The 18,131-nt window shown below is 42.2% G+C and overlaps 2 protein-coding genes across 4 annotated transcripts in view; both read left to right on the forward strand.

The window, feature by feature from the left end:
- The first annotated feature begins 204 nt into the window (after nt 1-204).
- On the forward strand, nt 205-2,320 carry HARBI1 (harbinger transposase derived 1). The gene is made up of 2 exons (XM_062495339.1): nt 205-1,031; nt 1,577-2,320. The coding sequence occupies exons 1-2, from the start codon at nt 362-364 to the stop codon at nt 1,951-1,953; spliced, it is 1,047 nt and encodes a 348-aa protein (XP_062351323.1). The 5' UTR covers nt 205-361; the 3' UTR covers nt 1,954-2,320.
- A 2,696-nt stretch (nt 2,321-5,016) lies between these two features.
- The window catches only part of AMBRA1 (autophagy and beclin 1 regulator 1), a 133,096-nt gene continuing 119,981 nt past the window's right edge, over nt 5,017-18,131 (forward strand). For 2 of the 3 annotated variants that reach the window (XM_062495322.1, XM_062495324.1), the window contains exons 1-4: nt 5,017-5,117; nt 16,027-16,282; nt 16,540-16,598; nt 17,334-17,517. In XM_062495322.1, coding sequence (XP_062351306.1) covers nt 16,148-16,282; nt 16,540-16,598; nt 17,334-17,517 — 378 coding nt within the window. In that variant the 5' untranslated portion in view covers nt 5,017-5,117; nt 16,027-16,147. Of the gene's footprint in view, nt 5,118-13,403; nt 13,540-16,026; nt 16,283-16,539; nt 16,599-17,333; nt 17,518-18,131 lie in introns of those variants that run through there. The other variant, XM_062495323.1, reaches the window with a different exon arrangement.

Genomic DNA, 18,131 nt, shown 5'->3' on the forward strand with positions numbered 1-18,131 from the left:
GGGGTGCCCGGCAAGGGCTGCGCCCGGCGGGGCGCCCGCCGCTGGTGTCCGCCGTGCTCCGGCGGCGGTGACTGGGGACGGCTCCAGCTCCAGCTCCGCCACGGCAGGTAAATTCCTGTCAGCGCCGGGCAGAGTTGTCGATTCCGCGGTAACCCTACCTGGATGCCCGTGTATTTAAAAGCAGAAAAAGAAAAGTAAAATGGTTTGCTGGATGATCAGATTAAAAGGAAAAATGGTAACGGGGTCTGAAAGCTCACCAGTAACAACTGTTCTGAGTATTCTCTTTTGCTTTATGCAGGTGAAGCCTCTGGGAAAGCCCCTGTCATAGAGGAGCCCCAGAGGACGCCCCTGGCCGTCAGCCATGGCCGTACCTATAGCGGTTCTTGACTGCGATCTCTTGCTCTATGGCCGCGGACACAGGACTTTGGATCGTTTCAAGCTGGAGGATGTCACGGATGAGTATCTGGTATCCACGTACGGCTTTCCCCGACAGTTTATTTGCTACCTGGTGGATCTCCTGGGAGCCACTCTCTCACGCCCTACACAGCGGTCCAGGGCCATCAGTCCAGAGACTCAAATACTTGCTGCGTTGGGTTTCTATACCTCCGGTTCCTTCCAGACTCGCATGGGGGATGCTATTGGCATTAGCCAAGCCTCGATGAGCCGCTGTGTTGCCAATGTGACCGAGGCACTGGTGGAAAGAGCCTCACAGTTCATTCACTTTCCTAAAGATGAAGCTACTGTACAGAGCCTGAAGGATGACTTTTATGGGCTGGCAGGAATGCCGGGAGTGCTGGGGGTGGTTGACTGCACCCACGTGGCAATCAAAGCACCAAATGCTGAGGACCTGTCCTATGTGAACCGAAAGGGTCTCCATTCCCTGAACTGCCTCATGGTGTGTGATTCCAGAGGAGTCCTCCTTAGTGCTGAAACGCACTGGCCAGGCAGCCTGCCTGACTGCACGGTGTTAGACCAGGCAGCCCTCACAAGCCACTTTGAAACTGAGCTACATAAAGATGGCTGGCTACTTGGTAAGTCAATTTTTCATCCTTGTTTTCAGTAGAAAGTCTATTATATGTTGTCTCCTTACTGAGTGAGAACCTCTGGGCACAATTGCTTTCCTAGAAAGTGCTTTGAGGTTTATGTTTCAATTTGGACAACCCTTGTCTTGGAAACTTAGAACAGTAACTTCTGATCTGTGTTTTATACAGTCTGATTATTGTATGTGTTAATCCTCATTCATTCTGTAAGTAGCTTTTTTTCAGTATTTTATGCCTTTCCATGCTGAATTATACAATTTTTAATTCTAGGTACTGTCCTAGTCCAACACTTTCCCCGTTTTTTGCAGGAGATTAATTATTTTTTAACTCTTCTGTGGAAAATCTTCCAGGATTTTCTTGTGTAAAACTGAATGCCTTTACTTTGTCACATTTGTAAACCAGAGTTACTTCTTCCATGCCTTCTCTTTTAGCCAGAGGAAGAATTTACTCTGTATCTGCTGTACCAGAAAATGAGGCTGAAATCTGTGGTTAACTGTAGGTGTGTAACCTATCCTGCTCCTTTCCATTACTAACAGGTGACAGCTCCTTCTTGCTCCGGACATGGTTGATGACCCCTCTGCACATCCCTGAGACGCCTGCAGAGTACCGCTACAACATGGCCCATTCTGCCACTCACAACATCATTGAGCGCACGTTCAGAACCATTCGGTCACGGTTCCGCTGCCTCGATGGCTCCAAAGGCACCCTGCAGTATTCTCCAGAGAAGTCCAGCCACATCATTCTGGCCTGCTGCGTGCTTCATAACATCTCCCTGCAACATGGGCTGGATGTGTGGTCTGCACCAGCCACAGGACACATGGAGCAATCGGAAGAAGAATACGAGCAAATGGAATCAGTGGACTCAGAAGCCTGTCGTGTTCGTCAGGAACTTTTACTTACTCATTTTAGCTAATGTTGTGACAGAAAGAAGGCTTCTAACAGTTAGTCTGGGAAGACATCTGGAGCAAATATGCCCCCTCCTCTTCTTGAAGCCTGTTTAAGCAGATGTGAGACAAGAAGAAATTCACTCTTTTAATTTCAGGCAGATATCTGAACTTCTCTCAATCTCTCCAAAGATTCAATTTAATTGGTACATTTTTGCCATCGTAATGATTAGAGATGCCCCTTTCACTTGACTTAGAGAACAATGACTAATGTGACAACAGTGGGAAAATTAGGGAAATTTTCATTTATAATGATGGAAAATCTGTAAACCTCGCAGTGTTTTACAAAGCAATGGTTCTATTCCACTGTGTAACTCAAAACACTTATGATTGATTTTTTTAAACAGTATTTTTCACAAATTAAATTTCCACATGAGGCCCTTTCTGCTATGAATTCATGAGCAGCAAAGCAAACATATATTTGCTTGCAGGTATAAATTCTTGCTCAACACCATTTTTCCATTTTGCACATCTCACAAATCCCAGTGATTTCATGAAAGCTGGCAGCTGTGTTCTGGGAGGGGTCTGGCATTTTGCTGGGCACACACTAGTGCTTGCTCATATCTAAAAGGGTTGAACATTGTTTCTTTCCAGAACAGGTTGGAGAAGATGTTAAGCAATGGTGATTCTTTTGGGTATTTAACAGATACCAGGAAATAGGCTAGTGGAGGTGGGGCTGGTTTTCTCCTGCAGCAGGGAGCTGGTCGTCTTGTCGGCTGCTGTAAAAGAAATGCCAAGGATTGACTGCGTCACAGAAATTGAACCGATTGCCAAAGTTCCCCACTTATATCAAAGAAGAGGTGTGGAAAGGCTGCTCTAGCACTGTTGGCAATCTACTTCTTCAGTGAACAAGATGACTGATGCACGCAGTTGTTGCTGGCACAAGGCTGGGCAGTTTCCTGGAAGTGTTCTCTTTCTAAAAGGCACAAATGTTTCCAAGGATCTCATGACAGCAGTCGAAGAAAATTTTGTTTCTTAGACTTTACTATTTACTGGGCAGTGAATGTAACAAAAGTGGTAAGAAATGCAGAAAACTACTAAACTGTAACTACTGAAAGCAGCAGTTTAACTGCCTGACATAGTGGGTCTGTCCTTTTAGAGGAAGTGAGCTGGACCATGCCCCACATTTGAGAAATACAAGCGTGTCGGACACGTTTCACAGTGCAGGGAGATGCAGGGTTAGATACACTCTGCCAGGTTTGCAGTGGCAATAAGCACTTACTATCTCACAGAAAACCAAGCGTGTTCGATGACGTGTAAACAAGACCTTTTCAGAAGTCTCCATGAGAGCTGTAAAGTATTTTCTTTACACAAGGTATTATACAAGAACTACTATTGGTCACGGCAGCAAAACTCCTGCTCCTTTTACCTAGGAAAAAGGAGACAAGCGTTGTTTTCTAAAAAAAGCATTTTTTAAGGTAAGAGTTGCTGCCGTATATGGTGCTTGATGGCTCACAATCACATCTGACAGTCTGTGCTAAAAATACTGCTCACTAGACCAAAACACCAGCAGACACTGAATGAGCTGTGTGGGTGCTGGTAAGGTCAAGTGAGATGTGGACATGTGTAGGTACAAACATTGTCACTTAATGACAAGCTGGAGTTTCTCAATTTACGCTATGAATAGCTCTTCCCTGTATGTGTTGAGGCCAGAGCAAACTCAGAGTGAAGGCACTTCCTGGAACACATTTGCTGCTCAGTTTTGTCTTCTTTCAGCCACTGTTGCCTGTGGTACAGTTTAATTTCAAAACTGTTCTCACTGCTTGTCAGTTTGGACAAAAACTGCATCAGGCCATACCAGACAAAGCCAATCCACTGAACAATATTCTTGCCTGACCCACATGTCCTTCACTCAGGAAATGGAGGGAGCAGTTTCCACCACATACGCTTTTGCAGCTTCCTTCAAAACAATTCACCCAGATGTTTTTTGCCTCAGAAATGACATTTTTCTTTTCCCTCATGGGGCCAGGTTGCTCAGAGCTTCCTCCATCCAACCTGGCCTTGAACACTTCAGGGATGGGGCATTCTCAGCTTCTCTGGACAACCTGTTCCTGTGCCTCACCATCCACACAGTAAAGAGTTTTCTCTAATATCTAATTTAAACTTACTCTTTTTTAATTTAAAGCCCTTCCTCTTTGTTCTGTCACTACACACTCTTGTAAATAGTCTCACCCCATCTTTCCTCTATGTCCCCTTCAAGTACCAGAAGGCAGCAGTTAAGCCATCCAGAAACCTTCTCTTTTCTAGGCTGAAGGAAATTAGAAAAAAAAATATTTTCTGCAAATTGCTTTGAGATTTGTAATTTGGTTTATGCAGAAAATCACACTGTGAAAAGCCAGTGTCCACAAAGGAGACAGAGGAGTCCTGCTACTTTATTTTTACTTTATTTGAATAAAGGTAGAGAGTTCCCTGGGCCATACCCCTGCGAGGTCTCTCAAGATTTTGGAGTACGCCACCTCCTTTTATCCTAAACTCCCGACTGCACATTGCCCTCTTCCTTTCCCCACTGACTGAGGTATTGGGAAGGTACAACCTTCCTGCTGCATATTCCCCTAAAGCTCAGGAGTTCAAACTGTTTGGGTTCTAGGACAACCTGGAGACCTCCACAGCCAATGCTCCAGCACCGGGCCGGTTCTTCCAGGCCTGGGCGTCTGAAGACATTAACACCCATTTCTCCTAAGTCTGGACCACCCTTATCTTGGAAGTTTAGAACAGTAACTTCCATTCCGTTTTATACAGTCTGACTATTGTACGTATTAGTTTATTAGTTTATTTGTTAAGAGCATTTTTCCAGAATCCCACACCTCTCTAAGCTAAATTATGCAGTTTTAAAAATTCTGTGCAGGGGTGCTGCCCCGCAGTTCTCGGGGCTCGACTCTTCTCGCCTGCCCTCCGTCTCCCCCGGGCGGCGGTGGAAGACCTCGTCGCTCGGCTGGCGCTGCCTGGCGGCGTTCTAGCCTCGGCTGCTCGGGCCTTGGTCCCGCGCTCGGCGCCGCCGCCGTTGGGCCCCGCTCGGCGCTCGGCTGGCCCGCCTGGCCGGAGCTCGGCGCGGCGGCGGCGACGACCGACCCCGGGGCCGCTCCGTCCGCCTGGCCCGGCCCGGCCCGGCCCCGCTCCGGCCCCGCCGCTGCAGGTACGCTCCGGGCCTACGCGCGCCGCCGGCCCCGCGCTGAGGCCGCGCCGCCGCTCCCGGGCGGGCGCGGCCGGCCCCGCGGCGGCGCCCCGGAAGGCGGCGGTACCGACCCTTGTGAGGCCGCGGCGAGTGGAGCGCGGTCCGGAGGGAGACGGGGCTCGCTGCTGGGGCCTTCGTACGGAAGTTCCGGGACCGCGGCCTTCTGGTGGGGGGAGCGGGGAGGCGGGCGCGGTGCCCCGGGCCGGGCGCCGTGGCGGGAGGGCGAAACCCGCGGCGCTGCCTCCCGCCGGCCGGCGGGGACGGGAGTCCCCGGGGAGAGCGTCCCCCAGTCCCGGCGAGCAGCCCGTGCCCCGCTGCCGCCCTCTTGAGCGTGTCTCAAACCGGATTTTCTGTCCCAGCTTGCGTGCCTGGTGCTTCCCCTGCCATCGCCCCCGTCCCTCCTGCTGCCCCCACGGCACCGTCCGGGGGCCCGTGGTCCGGCCTCGGTCCGGTTGCCTTCTGGGGCTGCTGCTTCGAGATGTTTTTTATTGTTGTTGTTTTCCGGCCTTACCCAAATGAAATGTGCAGCAAGCGTTGTCTGCTTTCCACCGTGTGTTGCAGAACACTTGCTTGTGAAAGTAGTGTTTGGCATAAGATGCATTCAGGTGTGCCTCTAGTTACTGCTTGTCTTCTGAGGAAACGAACCCAGCTAATTCACCAGCTATGGGAACGTTTTTGTTGTCATCTACCATATTTTTCCACATAAATTTCTGTAGTATTGGTGTACTGGTTTTTGGATTACTTGTGATCCTGTCAATACCATGCTTTCAGCTGCCTTTGGAAAGCAATTTTTCCTATACTAAATCAGCATTTTGTCTTCAAGAGATCCTGTAGGTGGTTACGAGTAGCTTTTTTCACTACACACTGTCGAGTATTGTTCTGTGGTAGTAGATGAATTCAAGAATTGTTATCTAGATGCAAGCCCGTCTTCAGGAAGATCAGTTGTATGAATGTGAAGTCTGTGTAAATATGGTCAGTGCTCAGTGCTGCTATGTTTTCTCTTTTTGTATGAAGTGTTCTTTGGTCTTTATTTAAAAACCCAGTGTGTTTTTTCTGTATTTGTCCTTGTTTACTGCTCCACCCAGCTTGGTGTTCTCTGCAAATGTCATCTGGCTTCTTTGCCTTTGCCACTCCCATCTTCTTTCAAATTGCTAATGGGAATGTTGAAAAGGGACCTAAGAATGACCTGCTGGTAATGTACACTTATTGCCAGTCCATTACTGGTCTGTTAAGTTTGTTGTTGGGTCGGTTTTCAGAACGTGGTATGGGGTTAAATCCATGCAGATTTGAATGCCTTATGGGTGATGCAAGCAACAAGACCTGAAATTGTCTGCTAAATTCACAATCCTTTCTTGTGTTCTGAAGGGCTGCTGTAATGCATTTCCTAACATTTGTAACCCTTCAGTGTAGCCCTGCATGCTGGTTCTGGAGTCCACAAATGATGCTTCTCTGGGTAATTTTTTTTTTTTTAAATTTGGTCCATTTCTATTTTCATGGTCACAAATAAGTGTGTTATTTGTGGCAGTGTGGTTCTTAATGAGTAGGGCCATCCACTAGGACTTATATTTTTCCTAATACTTGGAATGAAGTATGTATTTGGATCCAAATGTCTGGACGTGCCTTTTCAGATTGAGTTGCTGGGCAGTTTCTGCTGAATGTTTACTTTGCTGACAACTTCTTCTCAGTTTTCTTTCTTTTGCCCTTTTCTGAGTCATAACTGACCCTCTAGATTCTTGTTTGGTTGTTTCCTACTTTTCCATTTTCCATGCAGCACTTCTAACTTTTATGCAGCTGTAACAACCAGTTCTAAAGAACGCAAGCAATGATCCAGTCTGCTGCTATCCGCCTGCAGAAATTTGGCATTTGAATAATAAGAAATAACTTATTTCTTAAAGAAACTTCTGGAAAGAAACTCTAGTATCTTTTATGCCATGGTTAGTAAGCTGACTAGGTTTTGCAGAGTTATTGTTGATGTGAATCCTTACAAACTAATGCAAACAGAACCGAGGTACTTTTTTTTTCCCTACTGAGTTTCTGGGGACCTGATAAGGAGCATAGTGCGTGGAAATAGTTACTTTGTGTGTTTTGTGTTAGTAGCCCTGTGCTATCCTAGCAAGGAGGGTGATAGAAACAAAATATTAGTAAGGTAAGGGCGGCAGAATTTTGTTTTAGAGAAGTGAATAACAATGTGATATGCAGTGGAAGAGGATTAATATTAGAAATATTTTATTGTAAGGTTATTACAGGATATAGTAGCTGCCTAATTAAAGACCCATCTACTGGATTGCTTGAAACAAGAGGAGACCTGCTTTCCTCTACAAGAAGCAGCCCTACTTGTCTGCATCTCAGGACTTAGTTGGTTGTTAGGAATTCTGACTGGGATTGTTGTCTGGCAGCTGTTTGTTGTCTCCAGTTTTTGTAAAGTGTTTATTGAATGGGATGATGAGGTGTCAGGCTTGAGCCCGGAGAGGATCATCTTAATCCATGTGCTCGTACAGCTCCACTTTTCATGTTCTCAGTGAGGTGTTTTGGGTTGTCCTTGCAGAGTGATTCCTGCTTCCTTCTTCCTGGTATGTATTACTAATTCTCCACCTTGAGCAGCACAGAATTACTGAGAGGAGTCTCTGACTCATGTTTTGTACACTTTTTCCCCTGCCTTTATATTTCTCCCACAGACTCAATCTAAGGTGAAGAAGGGCAACAGTGTCAAGAATTGTCTGAGTTTCTTTGTTCAGAGTCTAAATCTTCATTGTCTCCCACCTCTTCTATAATTTTGATACATCTTTGTGTGAAGACTTCAGCTTCTGTGTGGATCATTTTTGCTTTTTGTCTTGCTACTGTATGTCCATGTGAGCAAGAAATTATATGACCTGTATTTTCTAAAACATGTTCTTGCTTCCAGTTGCTTTTTCTTTATTACTAGGATAAGGTACATGTGCCTTAAGTACAGCCTTGAATGCATAAAACACTTTGTCTTCACCTTGGGTGTATGTGATCCTGTTTCTTCTGCTCTGTAGTGTTGGCATTCCCACATTGCTGTGGAATGTGTGATGGCACTTGGCTGTGGCCCTTGAGCTTGAGGAACCTTGATGTGACTATTAATGTAAATTCCTTTGCCTTTCTATCTAAATGAGAATTATATTTTAGCGGTTAATCTGAATTCTGTATTGCTCTTTTTGTCTCTTCTCTTCTCTTCTCTTCTCTTCTCTTCTTCTCTTCTCTTCTCTTCTCTTCTCTTTCTCTTCTCTTCTCTTCTCTTCTTCTCTTCTCTTCTCTTCTCTTCTCTCTTTCTCTTCTCTTCTCTTCTCTTCTCTTCTCTTCTCCTTCTCTTCTCTTCTTCTCTTCTCTTCTCTTCTCTTCTCTTCCTCTCTTCTCTTCTCTTCTCTTCTCTTCTCTTCTCTTCTCTTCCTTCTTTCCTCTTCTCTTCTCTTCTCTTCTCTTCTCTTCTCTTCTCTTCTCTTCTCTTCTCTTCTCTTCCCTTCCCTTCCCTTCCCTTCCCTTCCCTTCCCTTCCCTTCCCTTCCTTCCCTTCCCTTCCCTTCCCCTTCCCTTCCTTCCCTTCCCTTCCCTTCCCTTCCTTCCCTTCCCTTCCCTTCCCTTCCCTTCCCTTCCCTTCCCTTCCCTTCCCTTTGTATAGTACTTAAAAAAGGATGCTATGATTTGAATATGGAATTGCTATACGCTTACCTTACAGCTTTGTGAAATTATATTTATTTTTTTTCCTTCTGGAAAAAGGAAAAGTGTTTTGGATTGAAAACTAATATCTCTCTTCTCAAGAATTCATTAAGTTTATGTGGAAGCTGTAATAATAGTTATGAAAGTGTTCCATATTCTCATTGGTAAATTAAACTGTTAGACTCCAGACATGGATGATCACTTACATTTATTATTATTACTTCCCTTATTATATTTGCCATTAATTTTTTGACCTTTAGGAGTTGATATTTTGCTGTAAATAGCCAGAATTGTAATGTACTTCTTTTGACTGAAAAGTTCTTTTATGTGTATTTAGATAATTTAATTCAGACTGGGAAGACAAATTAAGATTCTAATGGCAATTAGCTCCTTGTTGCAGTCATACAGGATCTTGAAATGACAAAGTACTATTGACATCTTTGTAACGTAATTGAATTTCCTGAGCTGTTTGTAGTTGCAGTTTAAAACACAGCATTGAATTTTTCAATCATGAAGCACTAAGACAAGTTATTTTTTTTTTTAGGAATCCTATTTTATGTGTAAACACTTATTGCAGTGAGTGCAATTTAGAGCAGTGTGTCTACTGCATCTACAGAAAATGTGCTTTGGAATTACTTTCCATCCCTCTCTGGCTTTAATCAAGGAAAAACTTCAGCTTACAGTATAATACTTTGGGGAGTATTTAAAAACTTGGAAGAGTAAAACCAGGACCATATAATGGAAGTGCCTTCATGGTATTAGTTTTGGATTCTCTTGGATAGTTGCATTATAAATTTTCTTTCATTCTAGGTGAGTTTTTATTCTCCATGTTTAGGGGCACTTAGTTGAAGACTGACTCTTGTTCTAATTAAATTCTTAAATTAAGCAGCTTTTTTTTTTTTAAAGCAAAATCAAGGGCACAAGCAGAAGCAGAACAAAAACAATGGCTTCTACTTTTGCTTTTTTATTGTTTTGGTTAATAATGCTTAAGATAGTTGTTGTTACTCATCTGTAGACTGTTTTTGTTTGTGGGTTAGCCTTGTTTAAAGATTCTAGTCCAATATAGCTTTATTTTCAGTTTTTTGTTCATTTAGATATTGCTGCAAAGTATCTTGAGGTTTGCTCTATGCAAAATGTTTTCTGGTGTGTTTATGTTGTGGGTTTTTTTTGTGTTGTTTTTTTTTTTTTTTTTTTTTTTTTTTGTTTGTTTTTTGTTTATTTTTAACCCAAGAAGAGCTAATGCCTCTACAAACAGTCTCAAAGCATATCTGGAACTACCACAAATGGAGTTAAAGGAAGACAAATCAAGTTGTTTGAAGTAAATTTAAACATATATTGCTAATCGGGTACATTGCCAGAAATTCATGTGACCCTGTCATTTAAGAATGAGCATAGTCCTGTTCTTCCAATACTTGTATTTTGACTCATGCAACTATTTGGGATATGAGTCACGTTGCCTATTTTCTACTGATTTTGTTGCTGTTATAGCATTGTTTAAATGCCAGTGCTACTGGCAAACTAGGACTTACTTACCAAACTGGGACTCCTTGAGTTGTCTTGTTAAGCTGAGTTGATGCACTGCAAAGAGGGAAAATCAGCTTGTTAGTTTTGTTTTTATAAAAACTTTTTAAAAATTTTTGCTCAGTTTTTCAGGTGGAGACACAGAAAGGGTTAGTGGAAATGGCATGACATTTGATATGGATTGAATCAGTATTTTTAATAAAACTGCAAGTATAAGTCAGGTCTTCTATCTGGTGTAGTATTTCTTGGACTTCTTACATGGTATTGTTTCATGCAATTCAGGAAAATTATGGCCTCAAAATCTCCATATTGCATAAGGGAGAGAAACAGATTGTAAACAAGGAAGGGAACTAGAAAGTCCCTGGAGCTGTGTGATTGCTTGTATATATTCCAAATTATGTTCTAGGCATCTGGTTTGTTCTTGGAGATCTGTCTGTGGGTGTCAGAACTAGATTTTATTGTTTCATCAATGAAGTGTCTGCAAAAGGAGGGGTTGTGTAGTTCATGGTCCTTGGCAAGATGATCTTTGGCTGTTTTCAGTGGGCACTTTTTGCTGTCCTGAGCCTCTGAAAAGCACAAGGGGTCTTGATAAGGCAGTTTGATTCAAAATTAAGCTGTATAAAATACAAAGGAAACCGACTTGTAAAAAATCCTTGGAGGAAATAACCTGTCTTGTGACTGCAGCCTTCATTAGGCTCACTGTCAGCAGAGATAAGGCATTTGGGCTGTAGTGCTGGATACACTGTTTTCATGCCTGTCTGATGGTCTGATTGCTCTTGGAGAACCCACCCACATGTGCAATAGTGGGAATACTAAATTATTGCTAATATTTATGAAATGAAACTTAAAATATAGCATTTATTAAGTGCAGTAAGCAGTTCTTATGATTTTTTTAGTGTGTTGCTGGTGTTAAAACTTGAGATGCTGCACTTTGGAATAATTGCAGTGGCATTGTTAGTGCTGTACATGCTGCTTAAGAACAGACATTTTGAAATTACAAGATAGGTAGGCCCCTGGCCAGAGCTGGGGAAATTGAGTGTAATAATCTGTTTCCTCTTATTTTCTAGAGACACAGGTTTGCTTGTGGTTTTGCAGGATAGTGGTATGCCTCATTGTTGACCACAGTTTTGCTTTTGTTGTGTTTTGAGTCCTTTTTTTTTCCCATGCATGTTCTTTTAGTACAAAGTATACAGCCCTGGCCCATCAGCTCTGTGTGGATCATAGCTGTTTTACAGTCAATATGTTTTGGAAGTCTTAAAACTTGACAAAGGGACTTGGAGATCAAAACTACTGGCATGTGCTTTTTTCCCTCTGGTCTCTTACAGGGAGTCTTATAAATACATTCTGTGGAACCCAGATTGCAAAGTCAGTGACAGCTTTAATATTTCACTTCATATTGCCTCTTCATCAGTCACATGAGATCTCTTTGGGCAGCAAAATTATCTGAAATTATTTGGATATTTGTATCTTCTGCATAGGTCTCCCATTGTAAATACATTTTAGTGATTGCAGCTTTGTGGGTTTTTTTAAATTTTTCTTCCTTTTTAAACACTGATGGAGCTATTCACACTGATTCTCTGCACATGCATTAGGAAAGGCTTTTAGCGTTGGGCTCAGCACACAACCACAAGTTCTTTGCAGTGGTAATAGGGCTGAAGGCCACGTGAAATAACGTTTTTCCCTCATGAAGACTGGAATAACATGAAGGTAGTATTGCAATATTCATCTTTGTATCAAAGCCAGCTGTGCTCCCAGCATGGTGGTGCCAGAATCTCCACAAAATTAATAGCAACAAAGATGGGGAGGGGGCACATTAAGAGATGGGGCCATCATCTCTGTAAAGTGCTGAAGTTTTGAACTGGAATATGGTGAGCCATTGCATAATGCATAAAATATCTTGACATCCTTTTTATATGGCCAATAGAATGTGCTTCTTTTTATTCCTCTTCTTGCCCTACCTTTTTGTCAGTGTTTTCAGGGGGCCATCTACCACTACGAGGTATCACCCATTTGCAGCTTCACTTTCATTTTTTAGAGGTTCAGCTTCTGTGAAAGTGACAGTTACAAGTGAACCTACATTACTCCAGTACTGGGAATTCTTCAGGCTTCTTCAAGGATGGCTGGTACAGAGCAAGTAAAAGGCTTGGGTTTGTGCTTTATAATGTTCTTTCCAAAAATGTAAACAGCCCAGCATGTTGTCCTGATATGCCCTGAAGGGAGAAAACACTTAAGGAAAGAAAGCTGCCAATTACAGAAAATATTCTTGACTCCCCCTTTTCAGAATTTTCTGTGGTACTCTGGGTTACATTCAGGGCATCAGCTAATCTTGCAGCTGTTGGACACTTTTGGTCATCCTGATTAAACCAACCAACCAAATCGCCCTTCCTCCCCCCAAAAACAAATAAACAAAGCAAAACTAACTCAGCAAGAAGAAGGAAACAGAACAATACCAATCCCTCTTTAGGTGGTCAGCTGTTTATCAGTTGTGATAGTTGTGGGTATTTGTAATAGACACTGCTACTGAATCAGTCTACCTGAACAGGTCTGATCGAGTGAGCTGCAAGTTTTATTTATGCTGAGTCCCAAGAAGTATTTTCAAACCCCCTGTATTTAACTTAAACTTCATTAGTCAGATGGCTAATGAGTAGCTGTAAATATGGTTGGTGTTTCAATGGTTTATCTGCTAATGGTATTTAATAACATGCTGTCTTTGTTCAGCTTATATTTGTGCAAGATGTTTGGAGTTGGTGGGTATCTTTACTAGGTTAGAGAAAATACTGTCTCCTTTAACACCCTCAGAAAAAACCCTTTACAAACCAAAAACCTAAAAATCCCAAAACCCAAAAACCCTACACCAAAACAAACTGAAGCTGTACGCATGTTCCAATAGAAAGGTTGAAGGCTTCCTGCTAAAATGAGCAAAGATAATGTCAGATAATGCCACTGCATGCCAGTGCTATGCTGCATCTGTTTCTTCATTGGAAGGCTCTGAGTGTTTTTGCCTGTCTGATGCCTTGCTGAATGTGTCACCAGCTAGAGGAGTAGTTACTGTGTTCAGGCTAATTCAGACAAAGGCTAAAGTTTGGCCCCCCGAGGAACCCGAGGTAACACTGAAATCTCAACATCACTCAAGAAGGATACATACAGTGTTTTCTGAAGAGATCCCAGCTTTTAAAAAAGTTGAGCAGGTGAGCAGGGTACTGTGAAGGCATTAGAGCCCTGGGTGTTTCCTTTGTTTACTTTTAAAATGGGATAAAGACATGAGTCAGAAGAAGTTGAAAAAATGAGGTACAGTCCCTAAGGGAAAAACATGAAGTTCAAACACTCAGGCTCACATATGAAGTGTTTGTTATAGCCAGATTAGTTGAATAAATTAGGACACATATGCAGATATTTATATAAGCTGTCTTAAGGTATGTATACTTGGTTTTATATAGTAGAGATGACTTGGTCCTTCAATAAGGTGAATACTAGAACTTCACTAACCGCAGTTGTAGGAGTTATTTCCCCATTTATTTTGCAATTTGTAACTAGTCCATGGCATAAATAAACTTAAAGTCATTTGTTAAGCTATTGTTCTTTAGGGAACATTAGTTCTGATAGGACTGAAATGTTGCTAGGTTGTCAGAGCTTGTTCTTTTTCGTGAGTGATTGTTATCCTGCTTGGAAATTACCATGATCTCAAGTTATATATGTGATTTATCCTTCACAGCTATCAAAAAGCTATTCCAAAGTTTAAATCTTCTCAAACTTCCAGCTTATTCCAGCTGCAGGACCAGTCTTTCATTGGTGTCCTGTTTATATGTTTATTCTTGGGTTGTTTTAGTGCAAATTCCTTGAATACACCCATGTAGAATATTCAGATACTGTTTTCTTAATTTTACCAGATTAAGAGTTAAATTAGATGTACAGTTTCCTCCTGTAATGTAGACTTCTTGTTGCCTGTATTTTTCTGAGCTTCCTTCTGAGTCCTTCTCCTCCATTCTGCTTACCATCTGAATCCAGCCATTTCTGAACATGGGTGCCTGGGGCTGTATGTGGAATCCAGATCAGGATTTATTAGCATTTAACTAAATAAGATTTTTAGTTTAGGGATTCCTGTATTATATTGTGCTTTTGGATATATCTGTTCCAGTTATCCTTCTGTCTTTTTTGGATCTGGGCTTTTTTAATCTGTACAGTTATTTTTAAGAATTCTTGTGCAGCATGATATATTTAGTTATTGTGTTGCTTTCCAGTAAGGCTTTTATTTTGTAGAATAATTCCTACCTAATGTTTGACTGACTCTCAGATTCAAGAAAGAAGGCTTATTGTACACTATGGAGTTCAGCTTCTCTAAAATACATGATCCCACTGCTGTTCACATTAAGCATCAGGGAATTTCCAGCAATCTTGGCTTTCACTGAAGATTTTATGTTCTAGGAAGATGGATGCCTTTACTTGTTAATTACTTCAGTACTCTTTATTTTACTTCTACAAATAAAAACTGCTGTGCTTTTTTAGAACTCATTTTCCTGGCTTATCTGTTTAGACAGCTCCTCCCTATGAACTGCAGCTGTCTTAAATCATCTGTTCAGGATAGTTTTTTTAGGGAGCGTGGGAGGAAAGAAAATATTGCTGATGACCATTCTGAGTTCTGTCATTTAACAATTTGTCTCTTGTGCACATTAACCTTTTTTCTTCTTTATGTGGTTTTTTTTTAAATTGTTATTTCCTTCTCTATTGATTATTGATGTTTTCATTCAGTGTAACATGAGCTGAGTAGGGTTTGTCTGTACATCTTCATGTTATCAAGAGGTATCAGAGTAGTATGCACATTGCTGGGATCAGAAGGTAACAGCTGTGTTTCTTGGTTTATCTGTTCTAAGAAACTTTCCTGGAGAGCTTTTTGTGGCAAATTCCAATGTATGACAGTACTGCAAAGCTGTGTGACTTCATTGCTATTAGAGTCACTGTATTATTTATTTATTATATTTATATAGCTTTTTCTTATAGACAGTGGGTATTAAAGCTTTCCTTTGCAGCTCAAAGTGTTCCAAAAGCATTATTTTTTGCCACTGTTCATTACTTTGGTGAACTGCTGTTCTAAGAGCAATGCTGATTGAAAGATGATGTGCAGACAATGGAATAATCTTGGTGGACCTGTCCCATACATCGTTTTCATATTTTGTAAGCTGTTGATGGAGCTGGAAATAACTTGGACTTGAGGTCTGTCAGTCATCTGATCTTTGCAGTTTGACCTGTTACTGAAATTTGAGTAGTTCCTGGGAGATTCATCTGTCATATTGCCAATTTGGTAATACTGTTCCTCTAGCTTTCAGACACTCTTCCCAGATAGGACCTAAATCTTCAAGGTGCAAAGACTGTATTTTCATAAATATTTTTTCCTTTATTATATACAGCAAGATGAAGGAAAGGGAAAGAATTTGAAGGCCATTTTTTAATTCTCCGTATGTGTAGTGTGCCTAGGGCACGTGTACAAGGGAAGATTTGGATGCTTTCAAAGTAATCTTTGGCTGCAGAAATTTCAAAGTGATAATGGAAGCAGGTAGCAAAGGCTGTGTAAGAAGAAAGATTTGATGCTCAAATCTAGTATTTTTGGGATTTAAAGCTTTTACTTCATTTGGGTGATCAAAGTAAAAGCTGCCTTCCTTATCAGTTTCTTATCTTTTTAGGTTTCCATGAAGATAAACAACTGAAATGTGGAAAGCGTATTTGTAGCTTGGTGGTGGTTGTCATCTGGAGCCTGCTGGTGTCTCCTCTCAGTAGTGGGCGTGGTGTTGGCAGCTGAGAGCCATGAAGGTTGTCCCAGAGAAGAATGCTGTCCGCATCCTGTGGGGTAGGGAACGGGGTACCCAAGCCTTGGGTGCTCAGCGGCTTCTGCAGGAGCTGGTGGAGGATAAAACTCGATGGATGAAATGGGAAGGCAAGGTAAGGTTGTGGGATAGAGCTGCATAGCTTGATCTTGGAGTGGGGGAGGGAGGCAGGGATTTTAAATAAATTGTCTTGTGATTGTACCTTTGATATGTTACACTTGACATGCTTGCTCTCTGGCTCTGTTCAGTTCCTGCAGTGATGTGATATTAGATATGTTCCTGCAGCGGGTTCCCCTTGTTGTGTGTGTGGCCTACAGTTAAAGTATGATCATATGACTCTTGCAACACTTCCTGCTTTGTTGGCTTTTTCAGAAAGTTGAGTTACCAGACAGTCCACGCTCCACCTTCTTGCTGGCGTTTAGTCCAGACAGGTAATTAACTCCTAGTTCATTCCCTGTTTCAACAGTCTCCCTACACTTAAAAAAGTGATGGAGGCTTGTGCCCATTGAGTTGTCCAGTCCTGAACAGCCGAGTGAAACTTCTCTTTCCTGACACGCATGGATGGAACGTGTGCACCTTCCTAATCTCACAGCTTCGAGCATAGTTGGTGTTTAATTTCTGAGGTACCCAGGTGATACAAAGTTCTAAGGAAAAAGGATCTGTGCAAACAATGTGGGATTTCATAAGAAACTAAAGGGAGTAAAGGATGATTTAATGCAACATACCCAAATGACGTGACGCATTCATTGGGATATTTAGGAATAAAGAACAGAGTAGAATGATGTGTGTATTGGTAGCAGAAATGGAGGTGGGATCTCTCATAGTATCACTTGATTTGACAGTAGTTGAGACAGTGTGGAGAATTGGGAATATTTATTTGCCCCAGACTGTCACTCAGGAGTGTCTTCTGAGCTGCATGCTCACTCTGACGTTCAAGGTCAAGTTTGTGCTTGCAGATTCAGATGAGCTCATGTTTGCATGGACCCTGAAATCTGGCTACAGGAAGCTTTGTGACCATTGGTAAAATAGTAGCCTCTTACCCTTTGAGCTCTGTATGGGAGAGCTGCTGGGTTAGATGTGAACAGACCCTGTTGAGATGAAGTTAACCGTCTGATTTTGCTATATTCTTCTCATGCTAATGTTTGTCATACCTTCTGCATTCCCAGGACCCTAATGGCTTCCACACATGTGAACCACAACATCTATATCACAGAGGTGAAAACGGGCAAGTGTGTTCATTCCTTGGTTGGACATCGCCGTACTCCCTGGTGTGTCACCTTCCATCCCACCATCCCAGGCCTCATTGCTTCAGGATGCCTAGATGGGGAGGTTAGAATTTGGGATTTACATGTAAGTCTTTCCTGAAACATGTGTTCCTTTGATGTTTGATGGATGGTGACTTTTTTTGGCTGAGTTTGTTTTCAAAATGTTACCTGGTAAGAGAGCTGTTTGGAAGTGTTTCTGGGACCTGTGTCTAAAAGCATAGAACAGACCAAGCTGTCCTCTTCTCTTTAGAGAGGTGACAGATCCTTATTCAGTCCTGCCAGGTAGGTCATGCTTCTTAACAGCACCTGTTTCATTGATTGCAATGGTACACGTAATGCTGGAGACCTTTGTGCAAGGTGCCTGTTTAGCCTTTGTGAAAGACATGATGTTTGTTATTCCACTGAGCATATCTGAACTGTTCATTAGAGAAGCTGCTGCTCTACCTAGTTTGGTAAATGGCACAGAGATAAAACATGTGGGTTTCTCTGTTTTTTTTTATTTTTAATGAAGCATTTTTGCAGGCTGCTTGAGACACACTTCCCTACAAAAATACATCTGTGGTCATTGTTGCAAGTAGCATTACATTTTAGACCTGGCATATGACCTTGTATGGGAGCAGCTGTTGCTGAGACAGCACCTCACTTGCAATGCTCTAGGCAGGCTGGGAGGCACTGCAAGTATGTGGAAACTTAATGATA

This window comes from Cinclus cinclus, chromosome 6 (assembly GCF_963662255.1).
Source record: "Cinclus cinclus chromosome 6, bCinCin1.1, whole genome shotgun sequence".
Classification (NCBI taxonomy): domain Eukaryota; kingdom Metazoa; phylum Chordata; class Aves; order Passeriformes; family Cinclidae; genus Cinclus; species Cinclus cinclus.

What these genes read in the sequence shown, in the direction of transcription:
- HARBI1 (XM_062495339.1), top strand. Translation starts at nt 362, where the DNA reads ATGGCCGTACCTATAGCGGTTCTTGACTGCGATCTCTTGCTCTATGGC. An exon ending in TAAAGATGGCTGGCTACTTG is followed by an intron (nt 1,032 to 1,576) that starts GTAAGTCAATTT and finishes CATTACTAACAG; the next exon opens with GTGACAGCTCCTTCTTGCTC.